Source organism: Moschus berezovskii, chromosome 23, assembly GCF_049115385.1.
Source record: "Moschus berezovskii isolate FMDL1 chromosome 23, NW_MosBer_1.0, whole genome shotgun sequence".
NCBI lineage: Eukaryota > Metazoa > Chordata > Mammalia > Artiodactyla > Moschidae > Moschus > Moschus berezovskii.
Genome location: NC_142482.1, coordinates 62,690,621 through 62,700,824, shown reverse-complemented (window position 1 = coordinate 62,700,824; position 10,204 = coordinate 62,690,621). Strand labels below are relative to the sequence as shown.

Below are 10,204 nucleotides of genomic sequence, written 5' to 3'. Positions count from 1 at the left end.
CAGAGGACAGGTTAAAACACCCTGGGAACACAGTCAATGAAATCCAGAATGATGTGTGAGACTCAACATACAAACACTGCCAGTGTTTCAACAAAACAAAGTGGCAGGAGAAGGAAGACAGCAAGGTGAAGGGTGGACTTAATCACTTAGAAAGGTTAAAAGACACACGAGCCAGTCAAGCTGTGCGAACTTTATTTGAATCCCAATTCAAGTACATAAACTGTGTCTTAAAGTCGAGGCTTATATTCCCGGCTATGAAGGAGAAACCAGAATAGATTCTTTTTCTCCACTTAACAAATAGAAAATTGGGCAAAATACAAACAAAAATGTTTTCACACATAAGCTATCAAACAATGTGATGCTGACCCCAGAGATTAAAGCCACCCTTGAGCTTTGCCTGAGAGTCAATTCAGGACAACAGCAAAAGGACAGGAGCGGCGGAGAGGGAGTGTGCGTCTGAGCCGAGGGACACGGCTGAGCCCAAGGAAGCGGCGTCTGCTGGGCGTGAGGGGCCAAGCGCCAGAGAGAGCCGACCTGAGCACAGAGGGGTCCGGAAGTCTGCAGGGCCCGGAGCCTGGGCCGACCCAGACCTTTCACGGGTGGGGGGCATCCGCAAGGCTGGACAGAAACCCGAAGAAGAACTGCAACTGTGACGGTTCCCAGACGTCGCAGGGCTTCCAACCAGCCTCAGCGGACACGCCTGCCCGGACCCCCGGGGCTGTAGGCGGAGATGCCAGCAGTGGCGCATCTTAGTAACGGGACTCACTGCAGACTAGTCTAGAGCTGCCCTAAAGGGGCTTAAGAACAAACCTGGTGAGGACGTACAGACAGGGGGGTAGGAGGCACATTGAGAGCCTAGCACTGGCTTCATATGCTGCCACACGCAGACAGTTGGGGGAGCGGGGGTGGGGTGGGGGGAGCTCCGCTGGGGGCTCTGTGATGACCCGGGGCGGGGGTGGCAGAGTGGGAGGCTGTAGCGGGAGCGGATACACGTGTACACGTCTGAGTCACGCTGTTGTACAAAAGACACGACCAAGACGCTGTAAAGCAACAGACTGCAATTTAAAGAAGTAAATAAACTTGGTAAGGGTTCATCGGAAACCCATAACTTAATTTTCAAGCAAAACAAATTAAAAAACTCTTTAAAAAAAAACAAACTCCAAACACTCAGTGACCTAAAGTTCATGTCCTGCATCCAATTTAAAATTACTAAACATGCAAAAAAATTCAGCAAATTTTGACCCATAACAAGAAGGAAAATCAGTCAAAAGAAACAGATCTACAAACGATAGAGAGGCTGGAGAGAGCGGACAAGGACACCTAAAACTACGTTATACGTATGTTTAAAATCTAAAAGGAAAACATTCACATGACGAAGAGAAAGGTGAAAAACATTTTTTAAAGAAGAATCCAATGCGACTTCTAGAGAAGAAAAGTATAGTATCTGTTGGGAAAGTTTAACTAGACAGTTGTAACATCGGATCAGACATTCCAAAAGAAAGATCAGTGAGTATGAAGACACTGCAATGGAAAATGTTCAAATAGAGACGAAAAAAGACACACACACACACACACACACACACACAAGCTCGGCAACCTGCAGGCTAATTACCAAGAGGTCAAACACGTGCAGTTAGAATCCAGGCAGAGACAGAGTAGATGGCAAAGACCAACCACAGGGGCGAGCACCAGCCAGCTTGCTGAGGACCACGTGTTGGCGGAAAATGTTTCAGTGGCTAGAAAAAGAAAGAAAGATACGTGTATATATCCTAGAGTTCCGTATTCCTGTTGTTGTTCAGGCCCAAGTCATGTCCATCTCTCTGCAGCCCCATGGACTGCAGCACACCAGGCCTCCCTGTCCATCTCCAGTTCCCAGAGTTTGCTCAGACTCACGGCCATTGAGTCAGTGATGCCATCCAACCATCTCACCCTCTCCTCCCACCTTCAAGCTCGCCCAGAATCAGGGTCTTTTTTAGTGAGTCGGCTCTTCACATCAGGTGGCTAAAGTGTTGGGGTTTCAGCGTCAGCATCAGTCCTTCCAGTAAATATTCAGGGTTGATTTTCTTTAGGATGGACTGGTTGGATCTCCTTGCTGCTCATAAATGTAAAAAAAAAAAAAGAAAGAAAAGCAAGGTAGCCTGGGGCTGAGTATGGAAAAGGAGGTGAGTTGACAGCAAGCATAGGAATCAGCTTCCCGTGGTGCCAAAAATTTTCTATATCTTGATATGACAGTGGTTACAGGAGTGCATAAATTTGTCAGTTTACCTGCACCCTTAATATAGGTACATTTTATTATATGAAAAATGCACCTCAGTAAAAATGACTTTAAAGTAACCTTACATTTTAAGATAATTGAAAATTTGAATACTAATGTTAAAAATTACTATTAATTTTGTAGGTATGATAATGGAATTTGGTTTTTTTTTAATGAATTCTTATCTTTAGAATAACATAGTGAAATACAGATGAAATTATATGATGTCTGCGGTTTGTCTTTTAAAAAATGTAGGTGGGTGGCAGAGGAATAGGAAGGAATAAGGATAGATTAATATTGGCCATCAGCTGGGAGTGGCTGGAGTGGAATCTTGGGTACGTGGGAGTTCATCATCCTGTTTTCTCTACCTTTTACAATAACTGTGTGGAACTTCCCAAAACAAAAAGCTTTCTGAAGTGCTCTAAATGCATGAATGATGTCATAAGTTATTCATTTAAAAATATAAACTATTTTGAGTGGCCAATACTTTGGGGCGTAAAATTGTAGAACAATGTTGTCATAATATTTCTTTTTTTTTTTTAATTAAAAAAATTTTTTGGCCATGCTGTGGATCTTAGTTCCACAGGATCTTAGTTCTCCAACCAGGCATGGAACCCGCAGTCCTACAGAGGAACCGTGGAGTCTGACCACTGGACCACCAGGGAAGCCCCCATCATATTCTAACTGGTCCACAGTCAGTGCTTAGTTTAATTTAGCCAAGATTAAGGAGTTTGATGGGGGCCCTGTGGGATTTTGAAGGGAGTTTTTGAACATTTGCAAAGACGTCTGGTCTCCATAGGTCCAGCTACCCATGGTAAGTTGTACCCCCAGGATCTGGGGCTCCCAGTGGAGGCAGGGGAGGGCTGGGTGGGCCCTGCACGCACCATCTCGTTCCAAGGACACAGCGGGTCCCGTCTGCCATCTCCCCCGTCTCGCCGGATCCTTGTGACAGCAGGCCGAAGGGGGAGTACCGGGGGGTGAGGGGAGGTTCAGACGCACCCCCAAAGGTCTCCTTCCTGGACAAACACGGGCGTGTGTCTGATTGTTAACCTACCTCAAATGGAAGTGCAAGTTTTCTTGCTCTGCTTTTAAAACTCACAAGTTAAAGAACTTCAAGTGAAAGGGAAGCTGTACTAGAGCTGGACCAGGAGCGTTCCCCTGAGGATGGCTCCATGACCCCAGGATCAAGCCGTCACAACATGATAAGTCCTCCGAGTTCCTCTCCTTCAGCAGTACCTCCCACAGCGGGCAGGGCTGTTGTGAGCTTCAGGCGGCTCCCCTGGCCTCCATCCTCTCCCTGACGTTCCCCTGCCCCCAGCTGGGGCTGACCCGTCCTCACCCCCTTCCCCAGGGAGCCCCACAGCCCTCTCTCCTCCCCAGGCCACTGCACCCCTCCTGGCCCTCCCCACGCCTGCGACCCGCAGCCCAGGAGCAGCACCTGCAGCCCTGGACGCCCATCAGGCTTCCTGTGGTCAGGACCCCTGCGGCCTCCAGACAGATTTCCAGCACAGCCCTTGGGTTTGCACCTGGTGAACAACGCCGGGCAGTGCTGGGTCCTCGCTTAAACCATGTCCCCGGCCGAGTAGCAGCCGGAAGAGAAGTGACAGTGCAGGCCAGCAAGGCGGGCTCTGTGACGGGGATGCGCACCCCACGCTGCAGTTTCCCCTGAGGGCCCTGCGTCGCCATGAGCCAGCCAGACCGACGAGGAGGCCTGGGCAGAGCCAAGGCTCCCCTCCTCCTACCCTTTCACCACAAGCAAGCCGTGCCCAGGGAGCTGAGCCTGAGCCCTGAAGAGGACGTCAGGCCCCGACTTCCAGCCCCACCCCGTTCCCAAAGTAGGGGAGCTTGGATCTGAGCCACGCCTGTGGACTGGGGCCCCAACATGGCCGCTCTCACAGAGTTAGAGGCCTGGGACCCCAGGGCAGGCAGCGTAAGTTCACCTTCTCTTCAGACCCAGAGGCCAAAGGTAGCTCCTGCAGAGGGAACCCGGCATGAAGCTCCCCGATGGTTCCAGGCGTCCGGGGGCCGGGGAGAGTGAGAGTGGCGAGCCCCTGGCTCCTTTGGGGCAGGAGGCCGCGTGCACCGGGGCAGCAGCCCTGTCTCCAGCGGGCTCAGGTCCACCGAGCCCCTCAGCTTTCAGGAGTCACACACCGAGGTTTGGGCGGGAGCAGTGGAGCGTCAGGTTGCAGTGAGTCCGAGACCCACCGAGGGTTTCCGGCCAAGCTAGGCTTTGGAGACAGACGCGTGTCCTTCCTTTGCCTCAAACTACTTCCAGGAGCCCAAGAAGAAAGAAAGTTAAGCAAGGGTTAGTCGCCAAGTCGTGTCCGACTCTTTGCGACACCATGGACGGTAGCCCGCCAGAGTCCTCTGTCCGTGGAATTCTCCAGGCAAGAACCCTGGAGTGGGTTGCCGTGCCCTCCTCCAGGCTCAAGGAACCCTGGTTCCACTGAGACATGAGGCCACGCTTTGCCAGGTTTACCTCCTCGTCTCCACACAAGTTCAAGGGTAAGGGAATAAATGAACCAACAGATGGGTCTTTCAAACCTGACAAAGTGTTTGCATGGACAGGCATTTATCATTAACCCATCAATGCTGATCTCCGAGGGACTGAGAGTTAGGGAGCAGACGTCTCCAAGCCTTTCTAGGGGACCTGCGAATAGCACGTGTGAAATGCCTGCAGGGTCCGCAACTGCCTGGAGTGCGCCATGCACACGATACAGAGGGGAGGGCAACCTCCACCCACCTCCGTCTTCTCGTACCTGCAGAAGGCGGAGGACGTCTTGGGAGTAAAAGGACAGTAAAGGGAACAGGGAGACTGAAGAGCAACGCAACGCTTCTCAGGGAATGGCACAGCAAGACAGGGACACAGCGGGACGAAAAAAGAACGCCTGGCTTCCTGGGGGCCTGCATTCCAGCACCTGGGGGTCTTTCCAACCTTCCGAGTGGCCCTCTGCCCACCACGGTCAGCGGGGTCTTCCTTTACAAAGCCCACTCCCCATCTCCCAAAGCTCTGTCACCCTGAAAATGAAAAAAGGTCCATGCCCCTCTCCTCCCCCTCCCCTCCTCCCAAACCTGCAACCCGCCCAGTGGCCCACCAGCGGCCCAGCCCTGAAGCAGGGAGAGCCCGCCCCATGGGACTGATGGCTGGTCCTTCCCCGGTGGAATGGTGGCGGTGAGGAGACTCTGCTGCAGGGGGCAGGGCGGGGGGCTGCTTCCCTGGCAGGACCAATACTCCTTTGGCCTGAAGCGGGGAGTTGGGGAGAGCACCCACACTTCAACACGCCCCCTCCTACCAGGCCAGGCTGGAGCAGGGGCGAGGGGTAGGATCTAGGGCTTTGGGAGTTCACCCGAAGGCCCAAGTGCCCAGAGGCAGAAATGCAATGCCGTATATTCACCCCAAGAAAGGAGCGATGCCAAAGCCCATGGGCACAGCTGTCCTTCTGTTGGGCATCATTTAACACGCGCAGCAGGGAGGACACGGCCCGAGGTTGCTGCTGTGAGTGGCAACAGGGCCCAGTGTGCAGATTGGCTTCTCTCCCCTCTGAGCAAACCCCCATCCACATGCCCAGCTCACCAGCACTTCCCAGACCAACCTTCCAACGTGAGAACTGCTGGGGGCTGAGGGGTGGCCGGTGGGGAGCCCAGGAGGGGAACTGCCTCGAATCCAGGCTCTGGGTGGCTTGAGGGCAGGGCTGCGGCGGTGGCCAGGCGGATGGGCCTGCAGGACTGCCTCCGAGGCGTCTCCAGGGTGGAACTGGGTCCCCACACACCTGGCCCTGGAGTGTCTCTGGCCTCCCTTAGATTCTGCAGCAGCCAGACGGCCCACACCTCAAGCTCCCGGCTTATCTGCCCCATAAAACAGACTTTCATCCCACCTCCAGAGTTCACACCAGGACGGCACTCACTGCGAGCGCTGTCACCCCTGGCTGTTCATCTGCCGCTCTCCTGTTCCAGCCCACCCCACCTCCAGGTCCTGGGGACCACAGACTCCTGGCCTGGAGCCGGCCCCCTCGTGCAGCTGCCTTCAGAAAAAAAGCCATTCCTGCCAGTTCCAGGCACGCAACCCAGTCTAATCTCCAAAGCAGATCTTTCCCCCAAACACCAGAAACAACAGAGCTCTCCACGGCCCGTCCTTTTTCGGACCCCATGCTGAATGCCTTTAAAACTGCCTGAAAAAAAGATAAGAGCGGGTTGTGTACACTTTCTGCACAAATGGTGGAAAGTAATAAAATAAACATCGACGGGGGTCCCACCTACTCGCAGCTCCGAGGCTTATTTGCAACAAAGGCCGGAAAAGGACGAAGCCTCAGCTTGGAAGGGCAACGGGTTAGAAGTGCGCCCTCGGGGATCATCCACGCTGCCGGGCGTCCCGCCGAGGTGAGAGGGCCCGCTTTCCCGACCGCCAGACGCCGGTGCCACGGAAACCACAGTGAACGTCCTGGGGCAGGAGGGCTGCCGGGCCGCCCGGGACGGGAGCCGCGCAGGGCCGGGAGGGGCCCCGCCGCTCCTCGCAGGAGCCCCCGCCCAGGTAAGGGAAGAGGCCATGGAAGACAAAGGAAGTCAGGCCAGTAGGAAAGCGAGTCAAGGTGGTCTCAGGTGTAGCCAATAAAAGTCCAGACTTTTATTCATTAGAGAAGGAAAGAGAGAAGGTCCTCAAAACGAGGTCCCGAGAAGGACACGCCGCGCGGCCCCGGTGGGAGGTCACCGCAGTGTGTCCTGCGCGTGCCCTGCTGCTCGCCCCTCGGCCGGGACGACGGGGGTCTGCGTGGGGGAGCAGCGCCGTTTTCCCTCGCAGAGCACCCGCACACCAAGTGTGGCTTAGGGAGGCCGCGGGCTCCAGCCTCGCCAGGCGTCCCGACAGGTGCCCCGGCCGCGCTCTCGTACGGCTTCCGCGAGCTCCGGGGCGCAGGGGCCCCTCCCGAGCGCCGCGCGCGGCCCCCGCGCCCAGGCGCACACACACGCGCGCACACGCGCGGACCTGCGCCGCGCGCACGCCTCCCATTGGCGGGCGGAGGAGGGCGGGGCCGGGCGGACCCAAAACAAACAACCTGCGGCCGCGCGCCCGCCCCGGAGCCGCGGCCACCTGGGCCACCTCTCTCCCCACCCCTCGTCGGCGGCCAGGCCCCGCCCTCGCGGGGCGCCGCGGGGTTATATTGGGCCGGGCCGAAGGTGGAGACGAGACGGGGCCGCGGCGGCAGGCGTGGAGATGCTGCTCCGGAGGCCGGGGGCGGGAAGGCGGTTGCGGGCGCCACGGCCTAGGGGACTCGGTTCCGTGGGCGCTCGAGGCTGAAGGCTGGACCCTCGCCCCGGGGTGGTAGGCACGGCAGCCGGCACTGACTCGACGCACGAGGACGCCTGTCCGGGACCTGCGACTGCGGGAGGAGAAACCCCGTCTCTGGAACGGGAAGCAGATGCGCACGCTTCCTCCTCCGGCAGGAGAGCCCCGCGCGCCCTGGCACCCGAGGCTGGAACCGCGGCTCTCCCCGCCTTCCCCGAAGTCTCCGCTCCTCACCCTGAAGCCAGTACGCCCCCAGCTCCTCCCTCTTCGTCCTGTCGGTTCACCCAATAAGCACAACCACTGCAAAGAAGAACTCCAGCGGAAGGGGACTCCAATCCGGAAAGCGACTGTCTCACTCAGAGGAAGGCGAGCTCCGGGAGAGAGAGGCCAGGACCCCGGCCCCGATCGCCACCCCGCCCCGGGCGCCCGCTGTCCAGGACCGCGCCGAGGCAAAGGGTACGCGCCGGGCGGGGACGGGCGCGGGCATGAAGCTGGAGGTGTTCGCGCCCCGCGCGGGTCTCGGGGACAAGCCGGGGAGTGATCTGGAGGGTGCGGGCGGCAGCGACGCGCCGTCTCCGCTATCGGCCGCGGGCGACGACTCCCTGGGCTCGGACGGGGACTGCGCGGCCAACAGCCCGGCGGCAGGCGGCGGCGACCGGAGCGCGGGCGGCGGGCCGGGCGCCGAGGAGGCGGGCGCAGCGGGGGCGGAGGGCGCGGCGGTGGCGACGGCGGGGCCCGGAGCCGGGGGCTCAGGTTCGGGGGGCGCGGGCGGCGGCGAAGGCGCGCGCGGCAAGCCGTACACCCGGCGGCCCAAGCCCCCGTATTCGTACATCGCGCTCATCGCAATGGCCATCCGCGACTCGGCGGGCGGGCGCCTGACGCTGGCCGAGATCAACGAGTACCTCATGGGCAAGTTCCCGTTCTTCCGCGGCAGCTACACCGGCTGGCGCAACTCCGTGCGCCACAATCTCTCGCTCAACGACTGCTTCGTCAAGGTGCTTCGCGACCCCTCGCGGCCTTGGGGCAAGGACAACTATTGGATGCTCAACCCCAACAGCGAGTACACCTTCGCCGACGGGGTCTTCCGCCGCCGCCGCAAGCGCCTCGGCCACCGGGCAGCGGCACCCGGCCCCGCGCTCCGGCCCCCGGACGGCGCACCCCCGCCGCCCGCTCCCGCCGCCCCGGCCCCGGCCCCGGCTTCGCCCCGCGCGCGCTCGCCCGCCCGCCCGGAGGGGCGCGCCAGCCCGGCGGGCAGATTCTCCGGCCCCTTCGCCATCGACAGCATCCTCAGCAAGCCCTTCCGCAGCCGCCGCGCCGGGGACGCGGGCCCCGGGGCGCGCCCTCCGTGGGGCGCGGCGCCTTGCCCGCCGCCGCCCGCCTACCCGGCGCTGCTCCAGGCTGCGCCCGCCGGGGCCCTGCTGCCGCTCTGCGCGTTTGGAGCGGCCGAGCCGCCGGGGCTGCTAGCGCGAGGGGCCGAGGCGCCGCCCCTCCTCCTAGCGCCCCTGGCCGCCCCGGCCCCGGCCAAGCCGCTCCGAGGCCCAGCCGCCGGTGCTCACCTGTACTGCCCCGTGCGGCTGCCCGACGCCCTGCTCGCGGCCTCAGCCCGCGCGCCCGGCCCGCACCTGCCTAGTCGGCCTGAGACGCTCCTGGCATGAGCGCGCCGGGGCGGCGGGGGACGAGGGCTCGGGCCGGGCGCTTCCCGCCCGAGGACAGGGACCGTAACGGAACCATCACCCGACGTGCCTTAGAGCGAACACCGGACAGAAGGGCCTCAACTGCATCCCGAACGTTCCCCTTCGTCCTTTGTAACTCACGTTGCAGAGAGCAAAGCAGGGCCTCCGATCGTTTCCCTTCCTGAACCGAGCCTGTGCCCGTCCCTTCACAGAAGTTTCTCCTCATGGCCCAGGCTCTGCCTTGTTCCTGCTGTTTTCGTTGCACCTTCCAGTGCTTTGTCCCTTACAAAGCGAAACAAAACCTAAACAGCACATCAGGGAACCATTCCAGGTGATCCATGACACGACTACTGCGGGGGTCCCGGCCCGCTCCTTGTGTGCCTGTGGCGCTTACAGGCGCGGCCAGAGGAGCTTCAGTCATCTCTCTATTGACCCATGTTTCACTGTGCCAAAAGAGGAAAAATATATATATTGTTGGGTTTTGTAATTAAATTATTTATATATTTTTGAAACCCGAATGGAAAATGTTGCAGGCAACGGTTGCGGCTTTACTGTCTGTTGGGTCATTTCGTTAAGTGTGGTCTCTTTTGGCCAGGTGGCTTCTTCCGAGGAAAAGCTAACCGTCATGTTTGTGCAGTGCCAGGATCACTGCCACTTGAAAGCAAGTGTGATTTTATTTTTAATATTATTTTATTTGTATCTGTGTACATATGCACGTATAAATTTTATGAAACCCAGGCATAGTGCTTATTTTTTAATAAAAGTGACAATTGACTTCAGCACTTTGTGGTGATGGGTTGGAAACAGAGTTTTGTACCCCCCTCCTAAATGATCTCAGGCTTGACTCTTAAGAAACTCCCTGTGGAGTTCAAACTGTTTTCCTGAATAATTCAGTAAAGGTAGATGCTGTGGATTTCATTACCGGACACATCACTGTGAGATTCTGCAGGATCCAACTTCCATCAGTGGGGTTTCTTAAACGTCAAAGCAATGACCTCT

General features: G+C 58.1%; 1 protein-coding gene across 1 annotated transcript; it reads left to right on the top strand.

Moving 5' to 3' along the window:
* The first annotated feature begins 6,858 nt into the window (after positions 1 to 6,858).
* On the top strand, positions 6,859 to 9,984 carry FOXQ1 (forkhead box Q1). The gene has a single exon (XM_055407053.2). It carries the CDS (start codon positions 8,018 to 8,020, stop codon positions 9,185 to 9,187), a length of 1,170 nt encoding a protein of 389 aa, XP_055263028.2. The 5' UTR covers positions 6,859 to 8,017; the 3' UTR covers positions 9,188 to 9,984.
* The last annotated feature ends 220 nt before the right edge of the window (positions 9,985 to 10,204 follow it).